This window comes from Tremella mesenterica, assembly GCF_000271645.1.
Source record: "Tremella mesenterica DSM 1558 unplaced genomic scaffold TREMEscaffold_4, whole genome shotgun sequence".
NCBI classification, from domain to species: domain Eukaryota; kingdom Fungi; phylum Basidiomycota; class Tremellomycetes; order Tremellales; family Tremellaceae; genus Tremella; species Tremella mesenterica.
In genome coordinates this window covers 49,165-70,045 of record NW_006711228.1, presented here as the reverse complement: position 1 = coordinate 70,045, position 20,881 = coordinate 49,165, and the positions used below count along the sequence as shown (strand labels likewise).

At 47.7% G+C, this 20,881-nt stretch overlaps 7 protein-coding genes across 7 annotated transcripts; 2 read left to right on the top strand and 5 right to left on the bottom strand.

The window, feature by feature from the left end:
• Positions 1–455: 455 nt before the first annotated feature.
• TREMEDRAFT_61492 (uncharacterized protein) lies at positions 456–1,813 on the top strand (the record flags this gene model as incomplete). Its single annotated transcript, XM_007003992.1, has 5 exons — positions 456–517; positions 547–715; positions 736–886; positions 936–1,277; positions 1,437–1,813. The coding sequence occupies 5 exons, from the start codon at positions 456–458 to the stop codon at positions 1,811–1,813; spliced, it is 1,101 nt and encodes a 366-aa protein (XP_007004054.1).
• Positions 1,814–5,572: 3,759 nt separating this feature from the next.
• TREMEDRAFT_61490 (uncharacterized protein) lies at positions 5,573–6,370 on the bottom strand (the record flags this gene model as incomplete). The annotated part of the gene is made up of 1 exon (XM_007003991.1): positions 5,573–6,370. One exon carries the CDS (start codon positions 6,368–6,370, stop codon positions 5,573–5,575), a length of 798 nt encoding a protein of 265 aa, XP_007004053.1.
• Positions 6,371–7,523: 1,153 nt separating this feature from the next.
• Positions 7,524–8,219, bottom strand: TREMEDRAFT_61489 (uncharacterized protein; the record flags this gene model as incomplete). The annotated part of the gene is made up of 3 exons (XM_007003990.1): positions 7,524–7,835; positions 7,910–8,075; positions 8,134–8,219. The coding sequence occupies 3 exons, from the start codon at positions 8,217–8,219 to the stop codon at positions 7,524–7,526; spliced, it is 564 nt and encodes a 187-aa protein (XP_007004052.1).
• A 3,806-nt stretch (positions 8,220–12,025) lies between these two features.
• TREMEDRAFT_61487 (uncharacterized protein) lies at positions 12,026–13,028 on the top strand (the record flags this gene model as incomplete). Its single annotated transcript, XM_007003989.1, has 4 exons — positions 12,026–12,395; positions 12,437–12,555; positions 12,600–12,735; positions 12,778–13,028. The coding sequence occupies 4 exons, from the start codon at positions 12,026–12,028 to the stop codon at positions 13,026–13,028; spliced, it is 876 nt and encodes a 291-aa protein (XP_007004051.1).
• Positions 13,029–13,403: 375 nt separating this feature from the next.
• On the bottom strand, positions 13,404–14,153 carry TREMEDRAFT_30319 (uncharacterized protein; the record flags this gene model as incomplete). Its single annotated transcript, XM_007003863.1, has 1 exon — positions 13,404–14,153. One exon carries the CDS (start codon positions 14,151–14,153, stop codon positions 13,404–13,406), a length of 750 nt encoding a protein of 249 aa, XP_007003925.1.
• Positions 14,154–17,031: 2,878 nt separating this feature from the next.
• TREMEDRAFT_61485 (uncharacterized protein) lies at positions 17,032–17,958 on the bottom strand (the record flags this gene model as incomplete). Its single annotated transcript, XM_007003988.1, has 1 exon — positions 17,032–17,958. One exon carries the CDS (start codon positions 17,956–17,958, stop codon positions 17,032–17,034), a length of 927 nt encoding a protein of 308 aa, XP_007004050.1.
• Positions 17,959–20,537: 2,579 nt separating this feature from the next.
• Positions 20,538–20,813, bottom strand: TREMEDRAFT_18055 (uncharacterized protein; the record flags this gene model as incomplete). Its single annotated transcript, XM_007003744.1, has 1 exon — positions 20,538–20,813. A coding segment is annotated over one exon (276 nt), but the record flags the coding sequence as incomplete, so codon positions are not given.
• Positions 20,814–20,881: the final 68 nt, after the last annotated feature.

Genomic DNA, 20,881 nt, shown 5'->3' with positions numbered 1-20,881 from the left:
TGCTCAAAGCGGTTTTTCACCTGTCCGAGTATGTACGTAGACGCTTGCAGCAGGAAGGAGACGAGGACAAGGATAGCCGTAGACAGTATATAGTACAATCAGCAAAGTACCAACTTTGCTGATTCTTCAATATCATTCTTTGGCTACATCGATTGCAGAGGAGACACGATCCATTAGCACCAGAGCCCCTAGATTTCCACCAGACATCCATCGAGTTCGACCCAACCTGCGACCTAGTCGTCGTGTTTCCAGTACCGTTACACTACACCCTTTGCCGCCCACACTCGGGGATACTTCTCAGACGCTCTTGATCACTGTGACTGTGCATCCCATACGGTCTTCTACTACACACTACATTAATATCTTTGGCTCTCTTCAAACGTGCACCCATAAATTACTACAGACTATTCACATGTGGGTTTTTTGGTACATACCCCCAATTAGTTGCTGACCACATGCCCTCTTTCAGCTATCATAATGAGTCTCACACGTCGGCAGATTGCACAGCAGGCAAGACGTGAGCGGGAACAAGGTTTGAGAGAGCAGTCTGAACTGGGAAATGAGGACATACCAGGTCCTTCAAGACGGGAAGTTGGACAGCGTTCCAGGTGCGATCAGGAACGAATTGACTCACATTGCCGTGCTCGACAGGAATACACTGATGGGACCTCTGCTCATCAATTGGGCCGCTGTGAGGTCCCATGCCCAAAATGTGGTGCGTTACACTGGCTTGAGGAACATGCTATCAACATCGCAGCAGGAGGGGAACGCTCATCCTTGGCTAATCCCCTGTTCTCTGGCTGTTGCTCAAATGGGGCGGTGCAGCTCCCACTTCCATTGGACCCTCCACTTGAACTTCGAGATCTCTTAACAGATCAAACACATCGTAAGCTGACATCATTTAATTCAATGGATGAAACACTGACTGTCATCAGAAGGTAAGCTGCGACGGGAGCAGCTCCGAAATTATAATAATTCTCTTGCTTTCACCTCAATGGGTGTTGATAAGCAAGACATGCGAGTTTGGGGACCTCAAGGGATATACACCTTTCGTATTGGCGGACGAGCATACCACCAAATTGGGGCATTACTTCCTGAAGCTGGAGAACATCCCCGATTTGCTCAAGTTTTCCTGGCGGGTCTGTCTGAAGCAGAACAGGCTGCTCAGCGGAACATTCACATCCGAGGGAGAGGTGAAGAGGGTGTTCTAACCCGCCTGGCTCAGATGATAGAAAGGGTGAACCCATACTATGCTGCTTTCAAGACTTTTCGTGACCGTGACAGGGAATCCGAAGAGGACACACCAATTCTGTATCTTACAATTCTGATTCCTCTGCAAAACGACCCTCGCAGATAAAACCGACCTACGTCAGATGAAGTTGCATGTGTATATGTTGCTGATGAAAATGAACCGTCCCCGGGTCGTGACATTCAAGTTTATTTGCGAGGCGGTGGGGTTCGCAACATTAGTGAACTCCACTCAGCATATCTTCCGCTGCACTTCACTCTTATATACCCACACGGAGAGCCGGGATGGCATCCAAGGATCCCTTTGGCTGGGCAACCACTGGGAGATGATGACGAGATTGGTGAGGGGGAAGATATTGAGGATGGAAATGCTGGAGATGGTGGATTGGTAGCTGAAGTAAGACACTATGGGCGTGGAGGATCTAAGCGAGTGACTCAAGCACAATTTGCAACCTATTATCTCTTCAAACGATCGGGCAATTTCAACACCGCACTCTATTGTGGACGACTCTTTCAGGAGCTATTGGTGGATCAGTGGGCCCAGACCGAATCAAACCGTCTGTGATGGATCCGAGAGAATCAAACCACTCTCCGAGCTGAATCTTACAAGGGATTGGTGGATGCAGTTGATGCTGGGATTCCTTTGGTTGATGTAGGCAAAAAGGTGGTGCTCCCCTCAACATTTGCCGGTTCGCCGCGTCAGATGCATGCCCTGTACCAGGACGCCATGGCTATTGTCTCACACGTGACAACGCCTGACCTATTTGTAACGATCACATGCAATCCCACCTGGACGGAGATTACTCAAGAGTTGGAACCAGGACAGACCGCTCACGACCGCCCTGACTTGGTCTCAAGAGTCTTTGCACTCAAGCTTGACGCCATGCTGCACGAGTTTTTTAAGTTGGGAGTATTGGGAAAGGTACGTCAATAGTATCTGCTAAAGGTGAAATTGCTGATGAGAAGGTGGTTGCAAGGATTTGGGTTATTGAGTTTCAGAAACGGGGGCTTCCACACTGTCATCTGCTCATGTGCCTTGCCCCAGATGACAAACCACGCACACCGGCTGATGTTGACAAGATTGTATGTGCTGAACTCCCCTGTGAGGAAACTCAGCCTGTGCTTTTCAAGGTTGTTACATCCTGTATGCTGCATACATGCAGTGATCGATGCCAAGCCCAGATGCGTCGTGATGGCCGATGTTCAAAGAAGTTCCCCTGGGCTTTTCAACCGGAGACAACAATGGAGCAAGATGGTTACCCTGTTTACCGAAGACGAGACAATGGGCGGTCATGGACCAAGAACCGCATTACATATACCAATCAGCATGTGGTTCCTTACAATCCGTATTTATCAGCTCGATTCAATGCACACATCAATGTAGAGGTTTGCACTTCAATCAGTGCAGTGAAGTATATGTTCAAATATGTTTACAAGGGACATGATCGAGCAAACGTGGCGGTGGTTCCCCATCAAGTGGATCTTGATGAGATCAACCATTACATTGATGCACGCTGGGTTTCTGCGTCTGAAGGTGAGTCATAGTGCAATTTTACTGCTCAGCTAATGTTTTAACAGCTGTTTGGCGACTAAGTGGTAATCCCATGCATGGCCACTTCCCTCCGGTGGAACGACTTCAGCTCCATCTGCCAGACAAAGATCAAGTGCAATTTGTACCTGAAGATGAACGTGCAAATCTACCAGAGGAACTTCAGCGGAACAGCCGGTTATTGGGGTACTTCAAAGCTTGCGAGACCTATTCAGAGTTACTCTGTGACAAGATATATGCCGATGTACCCGAGTTACTCTGTTGGCACGCCAAGGAACGTGCTTGGAAGCCTCAGAAACGTGGAACAGCTATTGGGAGAGTGTATTTTGCCGGTCCTCAGTCTGGGGAGCTCTATTATCTGCGACTTCTGCTCTATCATGTTCCCTGCCCAACATCTTTTGAAAGTCTCCGTACCGTTGATCATACTCTGCATCCGACCTTTCGAGCCGCATGTGTTGCACTTGGCCTACTTGATGACGACCGTGATCTTGATGAATGCCTTACCCAAGCTGCAACATATGCCTCTGGATCTCAGCTACGTTGACTATTTGTGATCATTTTGGTAGAAAATCAACCCTCCAGCCCGGCGGACCTGTGGGACACACACTCAATGGCGTTGAGTGATGATTGTGTTCACATGCTTCGGCAGAAGGGATGGATGGAGAACCCAAGTGTGGAGGAGCGGCTCTCCTACGCGTTACATCTCCTGGGGGGTTTGCTTGAAGAGAGGGGGAACAGTCTGGCTGGGTGTTATCTACCTGAACCAACAGTTGTGTTTCCGGATGACAATGATAGTCGCATTATCAATGAAGAACTGGCTTACAACAGGGGTGAATTGCAGCAGACCAGCACCCTCAACATGGCCCTTGCAAATTCAGAACAACAGGCAGTCATCAACGATGTAGTTCAGGCAACCAGGGCTCGGACTCCGGCGTGCTTTTTCCTTGATGGTCCAGGTGGCTGTGGCAAGACATTTGTGGAGAACACGGTAACAGCGGTTTTGCGAGGGGAAGGTGACATTGTCTTGATGGTTGGATCTTCAGGTATATGTGCAATCCTTCTAAAGGGTGGCCGTACAGGTGAGCCGTGGCGATTTCCTTGAGTGCAGAGTTGACACACAGCCCATTCCCGGTTCAAAATTCCAATCGACATTCATGGCGACTCCCAGTGCAGCATCTCAAAACAGAGTGAACTTGCAAAGCTATTCTTGCGTACCAGGCTGATCATTTGGGATGAGGCGCCCATGCTGCATCGACACTGTGCAGAGGCAGTAGAACACATGCTTCGGGATGTGCGGGGTTCTGAAGAGCCATTTGGAGGGGTGGTAGTGGTATTTGCAGGAGACTTTCGACAGTGTTTGCCGGTGGTGCCACAAGGGAGTCAAGCACAGATCAAGAGCGCATGTTTGACCAGCTCACGTCTGTGGCAGAAGGTGAAACGGCTCAAACTTACTATCAACATGCGGCTCCAGAGTGCAGAGATGTCTGATATTGAGAGGGAGGAAGCAAGTGGGTTTGCAGAGTGGCTTCTCAGGGTAGGGGATGGTTTGGTAGATGGGGAACATTCGGACGCTTTGAGAATACCTCTGGAATTGCGGGTGGAGTCAACAAATGAGTTGCTGCAGCATGTCTATCCCAACCTGGCTCAGAGCTTTCCGACAACAGAAGCTGCTCTTCAGTACTTTGCAGACCGTGCAGTTCTTGCTCCAACCAACGCCGAAGTTGATGAGTTGAACAAGAACCTCCTTGGCCAGCTTAGTGGGGAATCTCGGACGTATCTCAGTGCAGATTGGATCGTGGAGAATGACGGTGCTTCGAACCCGCATGCTCAACCCTTGAATCAGCAACTCTGGCCTATTGAATATCTCAACTCAATCACAATTGGCGGATTCCCTCTTCACAAGACAATTGTAAAAGTTGGGGGAACAGTTCTTTTGCTTCGTAACTTGGATCCAGCTGCAGGTCTTTGCAACGGTACTCGGATCTATGTGACACGTCTTCTACCAAATGTTATTGAGGGGTGCATTCTTGGGGGCGACTTCCATTCAAATAAGTGTTTCATCCCGCGTATCAAACTCGACACTGCAAAATCCGCCAACTTACCTTTCACCTTGCGTCGTAGTCAATTTCCCATACGAGTCGGTCTCGCTCTCACAATCAACAAGGCACAAGGGCAATCTCTCGCAACAGTCGGCTTATGTCTCTCAAAGCCGGTATTTACCCATGGTCAGCTGTATGTTGGTCTCTCTCCGGCACGCTTCAAGAACAGTCTCAAGGTTTTGCTGGAGGATTCAGAGGAAGGGAGAAGAGGTGAGACGAAGAATATTGTGTATAAGGATGTGCTCTTGGCAGCCAGGGCTGCTTAATATGTAATGTGTATAGGTTTGCAGTTTAGATTAGACTTATAGTGTGTATATAGTGTAAGTAGCCTCCCACATGTAGGGAACTGGGGCAGAGAGGGGTGAATTGTAGTGTCTGGGTGGGGGGGAACTGGGGCGTATGCTATGCATGAACTTAGCGAAATTCGATCTGCATGGTTCCACTAGGGAACTGGGGCATACACTAAATTCATCTTAACCATCTGCAGTTGCTCCCGTGAATTTCACGGGTTGGAACACTAGTTCCAGTGGCGAGGTTTTCATCCAGAGTGATTCACTCTGTTTAGCACACTCTGGATATTTGTTTCTTCAAGACGCAGAAACTTCCTCACTGTCAAAGCCATTGCATGATCAGTACTACCAGCTTGGGTGACCTTACTGAGTGCGTCCTGTTCTAGTCACATCAATTGGGGAAGCATATTGGCTGGTTCAGACTCAGAGGGGAGAGGAGAAGGTGGAGGGCAATCAATACTCGTTCTTTCAGAGAGGTCCTGAGCCGCATCATTCAGGCTGAGAAAGGCCTTCCGCAAGCTCTTTCTTGCACTCCAGAGTTGTTGGTTGGTGATATGCAGTTGACAGTTTGATCTTGAGATGTGCCACATGATCTGCTTAATAAATTCTTCACCCTCCTTGGAGCTCTTGGGTAGCATGAGTGTCGCCATGATACAATGAGTTCGGTTCTCCCATAGAGAGTGAAGTTCTTTTCTGACATCCCCCAAGGTGGTATGGTAATCTCTCAGATATTTGCCGAGTATGTCTGCAAACAAACATTCCCCACCTTTGGAGGCCGACTTCAAGATACCCTCCAAGCTCTTAGTGGCTAGCTTTAAGTCCCTTACTTCCCGCCTTGTAGCGTCAATGATCCCTAGACAGCTCTGCGGCTCCTGCCCAAAGAGAAAGTGTGATTCAAGCTGGCTCTCTGCACTTGGGTGAGAAGGTGCACCTGTGTCCGTTTTTGGGACCTTTTTGGTCCAGTCAATTCCTGTTTTGACGTGCAAAATCTCCAACAGGACATCAGGGCTTGAGCTTGATTGACGCCAGCTCTCAGGAATCATGCACAGGGGACGAACAATGGTCCATTCGAAGTCGACACAATGCTCTTGGAGAGTTCCAGGAATGTCAATCTCATCATCGCCATCAACAGGAGTGATCCTTTGTAAACGGATATCAGAAACATCAGGAGTGGTTTGTGACATGCACTGAAGTTGAGAAGATAAGTAGCACTTGTGAAGACTCAGGAAATGGTTGTGAACAGTAAACTCGGCGTGAAGTTAGCAGTATGTATCAAAGTGCGGCGGAGAATGCAGTGAGAGCCTGCATCGCCACTGTCTCTGGCTTCGATGTCTGACGTGGGAGAACTTCCACCATGAGAATCTGTACAGGCTCATCCTCTAGCTCCACACTCCACCGTGAGATGACTTCCGCCCGGCGAGGAGGCGATGGCGCATGGTCTAGTTGATTTGTTGTAAGAGGACCCGTGCGTTCCCCGGAGTCGCTTGAAACTTACCATGTAGGGTTCTGAAATTGACAAGCCAACGCTCAATCTGGGGACTCTCAGGTCTTTCCCTTGTCCTTATCTTTGGGAATGGACTTCACATTTGTGATTTTTCTTTGAGTTTCCGGAGGAGAGATGCACTTCACTTCTTTCACGCTACAATAACAGGTCTAGATTCATACAACACTTAAGAAGTTGGAATATGGTTCATGTAGAGTTGTCAGGATCACGGATATCTACGACGGGTTCCTCAGAGTCTTACTATTCGATTGTTCCCGTCTCCGTCCCTTCGTTACCCTTACGGGGTATCCCGGTTCTCCTTTTACACCTAGTGTCAAGACGGCTCTAGGTTCTCGGGAGACAAGGCCTTGCTACTGACTAGTGCTTAGACGATCTATGTAGTTCAGACAGAGGAAGATACATTCTTCGAAGAGATAACAGATAGCTTCAAATAATGTATCTGCTGACTACGCTCAGGGACTCTTCAACCATAACCCCGTGGACCCTGATCTCCTAATACCGACGTGGCAGTCATGTTCATGACAGTCGCCCCCTCCTAAGGCCGTAGTTCGTGACGACGACTTGGCGCACAACCACGGTAGTCTTCGGGCACAACCCCCGAGTTAGGCATGCATAAAGTTCCGTCGGAAGCAGTTAGGCGCGCACTGAGCTCGGGCCTCCCTTCCACCACTTCTCCCCGTCTTTGAACACATGCAGTCCAATTTCTTTTTTCTCCACTACTTTTCAGCATGCATGTACCTTCCCGACTAAGTAGGCGTGTACAGTAGACTGTCCTCTATCAGCACATGCCCTTATTGCTGCTTCAAAGTAAAAACTCACCGAGATACATTGATCTACCTTCCACCCCCCTGTCCACCGGTGGAATCCTGTTCTCTCGGCCTATACTCAGAAGGAGGGAATTCCTGTCTCATACCACTGTGCCTGGGCTCTAGGACACTCCTTTCTGCGAAGTTTGAGCCATTTCCGAGTCCTTCTTGAACATGCGGCGAAGGGTACACGGGTGGATAAAAGGTAGGTGGAAAACTCGAATAATTCGACACAGGAGGGTACGTAGGTGGCCTCTGGTACCAATTAGATGGCCCAGCAACACCTGGGAGGAAGTGGGGAGAAGGGTAGAAGGGATAGGGAGGACATTCAGGTATTATCTGAACAAATCAGCTGAGAACTTTTATATTCTGCCCAGGAAAAGTGAGAGGAGACATTCCAATGAAAAGCGTACTGGTGGAAGTGTCCTCGCCATCTCTGCAGGCCTCTGTGTCATCACAGGGGCTGATTCCATCATCCTTTGCCCATAATCCTGTCCTGTGACACGAATTCGAGCTAATAACTCCTGTTCCCTTGCTGCTACTGCTTTCTTCGCTGCACACATCCAAGTCGCCGCATGTCTGTTGGTACACAGGTCGCATTTAGGTGGTAGAGGGCGAGGGGGAGCAGATTGCTCACTTTGAGACAGAATACGACCAGACGGAGCTTGAAATGAATGAATGGGTCGAATATTCGAGGTTTTCGACTGTCATGAATGACGCCATCACGTGTTCCTTGTTGCGCAAAACAAGTTCAACCTCCACTTCCGTGTTTTAATATTTCACCTCTGCTCTCATGCCTGTCAGGCATAAACTCCAAGTATCATTTTAGTATGTCGGTGCTTAGCTCCCATGCCTGCAAGGCATAAGTCCCCAGTAATTCTCGAGTCTCTAGTCCCTCTGTTCTAATGCCTGCTAAGGCATAATATCTCAGTCTCTTGTTCTCGCAGCACTTCTATGTTCTGCATAGTCCTTCATAGTTCCTCATCGACCAACTTCGACAAAGTCAAGCGACTTCCGGCGCATCCCGTAGGATGTCATAGGAGGACGTAGGTAAACGCAGAGATGGCATCGTAGGATATCAGTGGTTATCGGTGGGATGCAAGGCAATGCATGCAGGACAGTGCAGGACGGTTCAGAGCGCTCGTATTCCGCAGGTCTGCACGAGCCTCTTGGAAAAGGTTGATTTGTCTATATAAACCCTATCTTGTACTTTGTAGTCTTCTTTAGTTCTTGATCAAAAGTCATTTCCATTGTCACCCTTTTGGAGTCCAGTCCAGTCCAGTTCCCTCTAACCTTGTAAGACAAGCCAGAGACATTCCTTGGGTCACAGTCCCATTCCTTGTTGGACTCAGTCTTGTTATCTTAAGTATATTCCTTGTCACTCCTAGTCCTTGTCCCCTTGTCCTTTGTCCTCTGTCCCAGGGTGGGCAGTATCCTTGACATTGACCTTGCAGGACGGGCTGAAGCTGTTGGGACAGTGGTAGGGGGCCGCTGAGAGTGGTACATTGGTATTGGACGAACAACATGAACCCCAGGGGCCTGAGAAGAAGTATTCTGACTTGCAGCTTGGGTTGCTTGGTACCGAATTGCTTGCCGAGCTCGCAAACCAAGTTGGAGGGGAGGATCAAGGATGTAGTTATCAGAACCATTTTCAGTCTCGAATTCGTCACCTAATTGATGAACTCCACTGGCTCGCAGAGCTGTGTGATTACTTCTCTCATTGGTCTCTTGCAGCAAGACATCGAATCCTACTTCCTGCAGTCTCCAATGACGATGTATCTGATTGATGGTTAAAATACCGTCTCTTCTCATAATATTCGCGATCGTATGAGCACAGGGGAGACCCATAGAGCCCTCGAAGATTCCTGAACACTGGTCAAGGTTGGCTGACAATTTAAGAAGCTTGTTCGCAACTTTCAGTTGATGTTCGAGCTTGTCAGAGGCGAATGAGGAGATGTCACGACGAACTACATTGAGAAGACGATCCCCAAGTGGATTTCGCTGTCTTTGCTGGCCGTCCTTGAGCACGATTTTGTCCCACTGTCTCTCTAGGAAGATATCGAGTTTCTTTATCACCCAGGGTAAGGTACCAGTGTGAGAATTCAAGAATTTCTTCAAAGCTTGATGTTCTCCTTAGTTCCTTGAGGATGAATGCTGACCAAGATTTCGGTTGCTGTTGGTATAAGCATGAGCCCATTTCTCCTTGAATTCAAGAAGACGTTCAATGTATTGAATTGCTGGAAAATGACTAGGTCTCGAAAATTCAGCTTTGATCTTATACATTCCCTGCTGAAGCTTGAAATCAGTCGGGGCCATTACCACTTCCTGTATCCACATGTCCCCGAACCTCTTCCTTGCCAGGACAGCATTTTCTTCCTCTGCAAAGCAATTTGCTTTGTCACATGCGTGTTTGATATTCTCGCGAAGATGCCAAATACAATACTGCTGTTTCACATGAGGTAGCCGAATTCGAAGGGCGTTTGCCAGAGCAACTTCTCTGTCGGTTACTACCACTTGAATACTATACTTGAGAGGGCCCATGAGATCGAGAAATGCTTTCAGGGCGAGGGAATACCAATCTGTAGTCTCTCGGAAGATAAAAGCAACAGCAGCAGTAAAGGTGAGGTTTGTGGCCGTGAGGCCTGTGATGTGTAACATTGGTAATCGATAACGAGTAATCCGATAAGTACAGTCCATCATGAGGACAGTTGGGTACCTATGAAGCAGAGTTCTTGCCTTTGGGGTGGTGTATACGAACCCCAATGTCTCTCTGTGACTGTTGATAAGGGCCTTGAATAATCGTTTTTCTCTCCCGAGACGAAGTAACAAACTTTCAGTGGCTGTATGACCTTCGAGCTGACTTTTTTCGTACCGGTACTTGAAGTTTTTTACATCGTTAGGTGTGAGAAGTGGTTGGTCGGGGTGGTTTTTGAGAACATCAATGATCTGATGAGGGCCAAAACCTTTATCCACATAATCCTGCAGCAACCGAATGATCTCTGGTGTCCTGGAACTTTTTCGTAGATGCGAAAGTAGTAACTTCTTGATAGGAGGGTGATTATGAGAATTACAGATGGTGGTGATAAGTACCGGACGAAATCCATCACTGAAAGCGTCTTTCTGAGGTACTCGGGACAGCTTGATCTTGAATGGACATCCTGTTCGCTGAGTTGCTTTGGCTCGGGATCGTACCTTTTCGTATGAAGTGGTGCGACCAGTACGATATTCACCCCCGCAGACACAATTCAAAATCATGTACTGCTTGTCTTGATTACTTGTCTCTGTCACAAGTGTGAAATCCAACTCTGCAGCTAATCGAAGCAGTTTCTCGCGACCCTGGTTGATATTTGGCTGAGGAGATAGTCGCAAGGGTGGGTGAACCAGAGTAGGTACTCGTTCATGTGGACCAAATTCGTCAACATCAATATTTGACATGGTACCGGGGGTTTCCTCTGCTGAGCTGTCTTCTGAGTCGGTTTTCTGATACAATTCGTCTTCTAAAGCTTGCAGAGAGGAGGTAACTGATTCTTCTTCATCATGAGAGAGAGATCTTGAAAGAAAATCAAGAGGAGAAGGTGTGGGCGATGCTTGAACCGATGTAGTTGGTGGAGTTTCTGGTATTATGATGAGTGGTGATGACGGCTCGGTTTTCAGAGGAGGGAGAGTGTAACGGTACTGGAAACACGACGACTAGGTCGCAGGTTGGGTCGAACTCGATGGATGTCTCGTGGAAATCTAGGGGCTCTGGTGCTAATGGATCGTGTCTCCTCTGCAATCGATGTAGCCAAAGAATGATATTGAAGAATCAGCAAAGTTGGTACTTTGCTGATTGTACTATATACTGTCTACAGGTATCCGTCTCCTCTTCTCAGTCCTACTGCAAGCGTTCATGTACATACTCGGACAGGTGAAAAACCGCTTTGAGCAAACCCAGTGGGGAAAATCTCGAAAGGGGAAAACCCGTCCCTACCTACTGCAGCACTGCCTCCAACTCCCGCTTTCCTCCATCCTAATCCGTCGAACTCGATAGAGTTCCCTCGATTCGTTGTTACCCCGTAACAAGTTTCCCCCCCTGTCTCAAGGATCCTCGCCGAGGATCCTGAGTCCTGTAACCAAGTGATTCACATGGATTGTTCTGAGACACCTTTGGTGCGCCCTGACGTCACACCAAGTTACCTCCCCGTCTTCTTTCTCTTCTTTCCTCCTCATTCTCTCTTTACCTCTTGTTTGTCGTTCTTTTTACTTATCTATCATTATCCATCCATATCTTATTCATATCTTAGAGTATCCTTCCAACTCTGACCTGTCTGTGAGCATGTCTAAGCGTACTGTAAGCAATTCCTTTCGAATTCGATGTATATCCTCCTATTTCTCACTGGCTGACGAGACTAGTTGTCTCCTTCCACCTCCTCTCGTCAAACTCGAGCTTCTACCTTGGCAATCTTACCCAACGTCGACCCCAAACTTCTCATGCGCCAAACAAAAAGAATGAGAATCACTTCCCAAGCTACTGGTTTGACCAAACTCCCATGGCTGACGCCTCTCCAAGGGCTTTCGACGCCATTAAGGATCGATATCATTCCGGTCCTTCTCGCGATCAACAATCCTCTCATCTCGATGACAAGATCATCGAGCAATATATCGACTTCGAAGGGGGTGCTGGGCCATCTGCCACTGGTGAGAACCCATCTCCCGCCAAGTCCGTCGAATCCGAACACGGCACCGTCGTTGAAAATCAAAATTCTCCTGGTATTAAGTCCCCTGTGCCACCTTCTGATTATTCAGAGGGTCTTGTCGAGGTTCCCCATGAACTCGAAACCATATTTCACGCCCCTCGCAAGGTTCCGGTCAATGATGAACTGGCTAAGTTGCTCCAGGATCGAAAAGACTCCGAGATCGGTGAGAATTCCACCAAGTTCTGTTCCCTTCTGACTTGTTAGCTACCCTCTGGTCCAGCATGACCTTCTCCTCTGTTCGTCTTGCGTTGAAGAACGAAGCTCTGGATCGGTTCCGCGAGACCAACGCCATCAAGCCCACTGTAAAGTGGTTTAAGAACGCTGTAAGCCTCGAATTCTTTCAAGTTTCATCAATTCTAATCATTAGCTCGATCGTTTGGCCCAAGGTTGGCGCCTCCGCAACAAGAATGGTGCTGTTGTTCGACTAGAGGGTGAGCTCTGTACCGATTGTCAACGTCGCCTCGATGGTGGTGAAGACTTTCGTGTTGGTTGTATTGGTCCTCGTGAGTTCTTGTTGCTACTCGTTCGATGTTGATGCAATTCAGTCGGCGGTGTTTGCGGCGAATGTTCTGCTAAGGGTACTTCAAAATGTTCGGTGAAGACCAACAATCCCGAGTCCAAATTTCGTGAGGTACCCGTCTATTTCCTTCGAACTTGGTCGATGTTGATGTATAGGGTATCATCGTGGGAGCAAGAACGGTCACTTCCAAGGTTACCTTTGTCCTGGAGCACGAACTTTGTGCAGCTTCGGTTCGTTATCGATCCCTCCCTGCCCATGATCAACCCGCCTGTCTGACCCAACTTTCGGGTTACATCCATCTCTTTACCTCCCTTCTCCTTCCTCTCCCCTCACAGCATCTGGATCTTTACAAATCTCTCCATCTTATTTCCGCCAACTACGCCCCTCCTTCCGCCGATGAAACTCTGGATCATCTTACTTCTACTGGGGATCCAACAGGATTGAGTTCTTCTCAACCAGTCGCCGGACCTTCGTCCTCTCCTCACACCCCTCTTCCTCGCAACATCATTCGTATTCCAGCCTCGGTTCGTCGCCTTCGAGCCGATTCCAACGCTTCCATTGACTAGCGTATTCACATTCCTTTAATTTGTAGACATATTTCCTGTGTATGTATCCATTTCAAACCAAGTTTCCTTGACTTTGATCGAATTCTCACTTTCTTCTGGGGTCCCTTTTCCTCTTTTCCAAAAATTCACCAAAGGTGGCCAATTCTTCTACATTTTCTTGTGGTTCCCAGTCATAGGCCGCATTTCCTGTGTATCCTAACCATTTTACCTTAAATTCTTCCTTTCCTCGCCGAATTCTGCTGTCCACAATCGCTTCCACGTGGAACTCCTCCTGGCCGTTAATTACTACAGGCGGTGGGGGTGGTATCTGTCGACCTGGTATCATATCCTCAGGATATGGTTCCAACAGCGTGACATTGAAGACATTGTGCACTTTCATTGATGGAGGTAGATCTAGTTCGAAAGCATTTTTTCCAACTTTCCTTATGATCTTGAAGGGGCCAATGTATTTTGCTTCTAGTTTTCGACTGGGTCGTTCTGTCGTAAGATACTTCGTACTTAGTAGTACCTGTTCTCCCTTTCTGAATTCTTCTGGTATGCTCTTGTGTCTCCTGTTGTAGTACTCTGCACTAATTTCATTCGCCATCCTGACCTGTTCTTGAACAGTCGCATGCAACTCTCCCATATCTCTCCATTTCTTCTCCAACTTGTTTGACTTTGATCGAATATCGTGCGAATGGATGTCGTAGTGTGGCACATAGCCGTAACAGGCTTCAAAAGGACACAGACCGTGGCTACTATGTGGCGAGCAGTTATAAGCGAACTCAGCAATTGGTAGAAGTTGATCCCAATTGTCCATGTTATAGTTTACATACATTCCGAGCAGGATTTCCATTTGTTGATTTACTCGCTCAGTTTGTCCATCTGTTTGAGGGTGATACGCAGTCGAGTATAAGTTCTTTATTCCCAAGAACTGACATATTTCCTTCCAAATTTCCGCCGTAAACTGAGTTCCTCTATCTGATACAATTGTTCGAGGTACTCCATGTTTTGAAAAGATCTCCTTGATGTAGATGTCGGCCACTTTGTTCGCTGTTAGTCCAGTTGTACATGGAATAAATCTAGCCATCTTGGTTAGTCGATCGACTATTACCAGTATCGCGTCGAACTCGGTTGATTTTGGTAGGGGTCCCACCATATCCATAGAGATATCTGTCCAGGGCAGGTACTGGTAAAGAGACTAGATGTCCATACGGCTGGTGTCGATGAGTCTTGTGTCGGTTACAGATCTCACATCCTTTTACGTATTTCGCAATATACTCGTCCAAATGTGGCCAATAATAGTCTTCTTTCACCATGGTGATAGTCTTGTCTCTTCCTGGGTGTCCCACTAGTATCGAGTCGTGTCTTGCTTTCATTACTTCTAATCTTGCTTGTCCCTCTGGTATGACTACTCTGTTCTTGTACAAGAGTAATCCGCTTTGAGTCCATGATACTATTGGTGTCTCGTTGCTAGCCTGTGTCTTCTGTGTGTCCTGTGTGCTCTGTGTGTTCTGTGTGCTCTGTGTTTCCTGTGTGCTCTGTGTGCTCTGTGTGCTATGTGTCTGTGTCATTTGCAGTCCTAGTCGTCGTATGTTTGCTATGTCTTCTGAGTCTTTCAGTCCGTTCTTGATGAGTCCGAATAATGAGTCCTCCCGGATTGCTCCTCTTACTATGTGTCTTGGTCCTTTGTGTTCTGAGTCCATTGAAATTGATCCAATTTGTTCGTGTGTCAGCAGCAATTGTAGCCAGTTACCTTTGTTTAGATCTGGGTCCTTGCTACTCCCTCTTCCCGGATGATAATCTCCTCATCTAGTTAGAGCATCTGCTCCCCCATTCTTGCTTCCTGGTCGATAAGTGATCTCTATGTTGAAATCCCCTAGTATTTCCAACCACCTCATCTGTCTTCGATTCAGTTGTCGTTTGCTTTGAAAGTATTCCAGGTTCTTGTGATCTGTAATGACTTTTATAACATCAATACTGTTTGCCAAATAGGGTCTCCAGGCTACCAAGCAGTCCACGATGGCTAGTAATTCTTTCTCTCCTACCGTGTAGTTTAGTTCACAGGGTGTCATCGCTCGAGACCAATATGCAACGGGGTGAAGTTCGGTGATCCCTTTTATTGATGGGTGAGGGAATCTTTGAGACGCTATCGCACCTATTGCACAGTCGGATCCATCGGTTTCGATCCAAGTTGGTCGGGTTCTATCAAAATGTCGGAGTACTGGCGCTGTGGTGAATGTTTTCTTTAGATCGTCAAAAGCCTTTTGGCACTCTTGTGTCCAGTTCCAAGCTTGATCTTTCCTGGTCAATCGTGTGAGAGGTCCCACAATATGCGAAAACCCCTTGATAAACCGTCGGTAGAAGTTCGCAAAACCCAAGAACACTTGAGTATCCCGGACTGTCATGGGTTCTCCCCATTCTAGAATAGCTTTCACCTTGTCTTGATCCATTTCGATCCGCTCGTGTCCTATTATGTACCCCAGGAACTTTACTTCATTTGAACTCCATTCACATTTCCTCGGACTGACGACCAAATCGTTTTCAAGCAATCGATCTAACACCTTTTGGACAATTATCTGATGGTTTTTGATCGTGTCGGAGTATACTGTGATGTCGTCGATATAAACTACTACCCCTTCGTCAAGTAGATCGTGAAACATGTCTTGTAGAAAGTTCTGAAAGGTGGCTGGTGCATTACACAGCCCGTCCCTTAGGACTGTGCTCTCGAAACTGCCATATCTTGTTCGTAAGGCAGCTTTATGTTCATCTCCTTCCTTTATTCTGACTAACTGGTAGGCTCCTTTCAGATCGAGTTTAGTAAAGATCCTTCCTAATTGAAGTCGATCGAGTAGTGTCAAAATGAGTGGCATTGGGTATGAATCCTTAACGGTTACCTTGTTCAAGCGCCCGATAATCCGTTACCACTCGATAGGGAATCACTCCCTTTTTGGGGACCAGGAATACAGGAGACCCATAAGGTGATTTACTTCTTTGTAAATGGCCGCTGGCCAAACCGTTGTTGATCCATTGCTTTAGGAATGCGTCCCCATGTTCATCCAGTTGGTAGATTGGACCTGGTTTTAGTTCTGCTCCGGGGGTCAATTCGATCTCGTGATCACATTCTCTTCTTGGTGGTAGTTTTCTGGCCCGTTCCACCTTAAATAACTCCAGGTATTGGTGCCATTGTGTCGGTATGACTTGTCGTAACTCTTCTTCGCTCATCTCATCTTCTCCTTTTTCCAATGCTGTTCCTCTTACTAATCCTTCCTCCAATCTTGGATACTTCCAACCATTATCCTGTCCGATTCCGTCGAATTTGATCAGTCCTTTCCCACAATCGATTCTTGCCCTAAACTGTCTTAAAAAATTTAATCCTACTAGTACTTCTGGCCCTTCGTATGCCATAACATCCAGTCAAGTTGCAATCCTGAGTCCTTTTCCCAGATCTAATTCAGCTTCTACATATTCGGTTACTGACGTCGCGGTAGTTCCATCCAGGAACCTAATATTCCGTGGTACTTGATATTGTTTCTTTGGGAATAGATGGTATAATGGACAGGCCGGCTGCACATACCTTCCTGTAGCACCGGTATCGATTAACATTCCAATCTGTAGGGTATCCTTTTTTGTTTGTATTTTTATATATATTATGGCCGAGTCATTACTGAGATCTATTGGTATTTGAATTTTCTGCGATCCTGTTAGATCCTGGCCGCAAGCAGTCGCATTGCTTAGGCCAGGTAGTCGTTTCCCTCTTCTTCAAAGGTCACCGCCATCCCTCGAACTAATGGCCCCTTAGATCCAGTTGGGATCGAATTCGATCCACTAGGAATTGGTGAGCTATGCGGGTTTGGGGATCCCCTAATACCGTTTCTCGTGTTTCCTCCATTTGGACAGTTGTTTTCATAATGTTCTGGACTTCTACATTTGAGGCAGCGTCGGTTCTCTCTTCTCCAGTTCATTTCATTCTCACTGAGACGTCCTCCATCCTCAGTCCATGTGACCGGGGGGTCGTTTGGAAAACCAAAGTTCATCATCCCTGGTTTTCCACCTGGTAACGGTCCTTTACCACCTGAATGCGGGGTTTGTTGCACAGGGTTTGAAAGATTACTATCCAATCGTATCGAGTTCGATTGTGGAGTGATCCATGTTGTTTCATTTTTACGCCTAGCAGCCCATCGGTTTGCTGCAATCATCGTTTCAGCCATCCGTTGATTCTCCTCAGTTCCTATTACATGTTGCTTGAAGTAGATCCAATCCGATTTGGTTCGAGGGTCGGTGTTATTCACCACTACCACCTTCAGTAGTTCTTCTTTCAGGCCCTGTATGGCTGATGCAATTTTCATCGCATCGGGTACCTTTCCGAGATGAGTTGACCATAATTTGAAGTTTGCAAAATACTCCACTGCGGTGTCGGTCTGTCGTAGCTCTTGTAGTTTCCGCATAGCGGTACCCGCCATGTTGCTGTCCCCGAATTGCGTTCTTAAGTGTTGAATGAATTTATCGTATGTCTCTAGCCACTCGGTCAAATTCCATATACTTGGGTTGGTTATGGCCGGAGTTAAGAGCATTTGAGGGGTACCCCGTAGATGACCGTACATGAACAGGATTTTTCTGCGATCTGTGGCGTATTCTGCCCCTTTGAATTCGAAGTTCATGTGGCATGCTGCAAGGAAGTTGTCCAATTCCCCTCGTTCTTGTCACGGCCGTCGAACAACTACTTCTTAATAGACCGACGGTCGACGAACCTCGGCTAACTTCACGCTCTGAGTCGATGTCTCACCCAACCAGGAGGGCGCAGACGTCGAAAGGGGTGTAACTACGGCGTACTTCGGCGTAGTTACTCTAACTAGGGTTTTGATCTACCGATGGCGATGTATCTTGATTTATAGCTATCTCTATCTGTCTTTTACTACTGACAACAATCAAGGATCGCTGAAGAACTTCAGCGATCTTCTCAGCTAATATTATCTACTCCTCCTAGACGTTCATCCAACCCTCTCGCGCTTTGACGTACTTCAACGCACTTCGTCCAACTTCCCCGAGCCCTCGGCCATCCTCTTCCTCCTTCGACTAACTCCGCCTAACATCGCCGCACTTCTGCTCCCATTGTCCCTACTTAGCCTAACTCCGTCTAACTTCGCCGTACTTCTGCTCCCATTGTCCCTACCTAGCCTAACTCCGTCTAACTTCGCCGTACTTGGTCTCAGAAGTCCTGAGTTACGTGTAGAGTAAAGAGGTTAAGACGTGATGGGGGTTTTGATGGTCAAAGGAGGGTCATTGTTGGTGGAATAATCGAGGTGTCACGACGTAGTTCGTGACAGTTCTCCACTGAAGGTAGGTGGGTCCGCACATCTGGTTCTTCCTATTCGTTCGTTGTTGGTAAGTTTTGGCTCCAAACACGGCTTGTTTTCTTCAATTTCGATCGAACTTGCCCCTTTCGAGGTGAGTATCTGTTGGTTCTGTCGGTCAGCTTTGATCGTAGCCAGTTCTTCCCTTAATGCATTTTGTTCCTTTTGTTGCATCGTCATAATGGCTAATAATTGTGACAACTGCTGCGATAATTCATTCAGCGGATCTGGGGTAGTGGTGGTAGAAGTGAGATCATGTGAAATGGTACTTCTCGAAGAACTTGTTGGCATCTCTTCCTCTGGGACCGGCCCTTGTTCCAACTCCTCTTTTTCCGGTAACATTTTCCGCGCTTTCCCTCTGGTAAGCATGCAATACTCTCCACTTCGACCCAAGGCGCGTAAGGCTGATTCTTCAACTTGTAACGGTACTGGAAAAACGATGACTAGGTCGCAGGTTGGGTCGAACTTGATGGATGTCTCGTAGAAGTCTTGGGGCTCTGGTGCTACTGGATCGTGTCTCCTCTGCAATCGATGTAGCCAAAGAATGATATTGAAGAATCAGCAAAGTTGGTACTTTGCTGATTGTACTATATACTGTCTACGGATATCCTCGTCCTTGTCCCCTTCCTGCTGCAAGCGTCTACGTACATACTCGGACAGGTGAAAAACCGCTTTGAGCAAACCCAGTGGGGAAATCTCGAAAGGGGAAAACCCGTCCCTACCTACTGCAGCACTGCCTCCAACTCCCGCTTTCCTCTGTCCTAATCCGTCGAACTCGATAGAGTCCTCTCGATTTGTTGTTACCCCGTAACAGGGTCGTAGTGACGGAGTACAGGTGCTGTAGTCATCGCCTCCTTCAGATGGTCCATCGAATCCTGTTCACGGGGACCCCATGTGAAGGGTGTGTCCTTTTTGGTGAGTGCGTGTAGAGGGTCGGCGACTTTGGCGTAGTTCTTGATGAATCTGCGGTAGAAATTAGCAAACCCTAAGAAGGACTGTACCTCCTTCAGGTTACGCGGGAGCGGCCAAGCCCTCACCGACTCCACCTTCGTATCGTCCATTTCCACCCCTTGTGGTGTCACCACAAACCCCAAAAACTCCACTCGTTGCACGTGAAACTCGCACTTGTCATGCTTTGCAAACAGCTGGTTCTCCCTTGGCCTCCTAAGTACCTCTCTGACATGTGCAATGTGTGTTGTCGTGTCTGGCGAGTACACTAAGATGTCGTCCAGATATACCACCACGTAAGTGTCAAGTATGTCATGGAATATGTGGTTCATTAGATATTGAAAGGAGGCTGGTGCATTAGTGAGGCCGAAAGGCATAACTCTGTATTCGAAGAGACCAAACCTGGTACGAAACGCCGTCTTCCACTCCTCCCCCTCTGCAATGCGAAGGAGGTTGTACACACCTCGTAAGTCTAGTTTGCTGTACACCTTTGCGTCTTTAAGACGATCCAACAGATCCCCAATCAGCGGCAACGGGTACCTGTTTTTTATAGTAATACTGTTAAGCCGCCGATAGTCGACACATAGTCGCAAACTACCGTCTTTCTTTTTGACAAAAAGGATAGGTGACGCTGCAGGAGATTGAGATGGTACAATAAATCCCTTTGCTAAGTTCTCGTCGAGATACTTCCGTAACTCGGCGAGTTCACTCTCAGACAAAGGGTAAATCGGTCCAGTATGAGGGGACTTACCGTCCATCAAGGGTATGGTATGGTCGAAAGGTCGGTGTTGAGGTAAGCGATCAGCTGATCCTTTCTCGAAGACATCGAGAAAATCGTGGTAGTTGGCTGGTACCACCATCTTTACCTGCACCTGGTCCTGTGTGATCGACGAGTACAGCACCGCTTGTCCCCCCCGTGGTCGTAGTTGTTGCTCAGTCCAGCGCACGTCCGGGTCGACTTTGTGGAAGAACGGCAGACCCAGGACAATCTGTGATACCCGCACTGGGGTGACTAAGAAGTCCGACTTGTAGGGTTCAAATCCCGCACCTAGCAGCAAAGTCATCCGTACTCGGTGGGTAATTCGTCCGGTCTGTGCGTGAGCGCCATCTGCCAACACCAAGGTCTGCGGTCTCTTGAGCAACACCTGCTCCAACCCTTGATCGACTACAAACGCGTCATCAACAAAGTTACACGTTGCACCCGAGTCCAACAGGGCAGAGGGATAGGTTTCTGTCCTTTCAACGATGCAGACAGGGATGGTGAAAAGGTTGACAAGGCTGG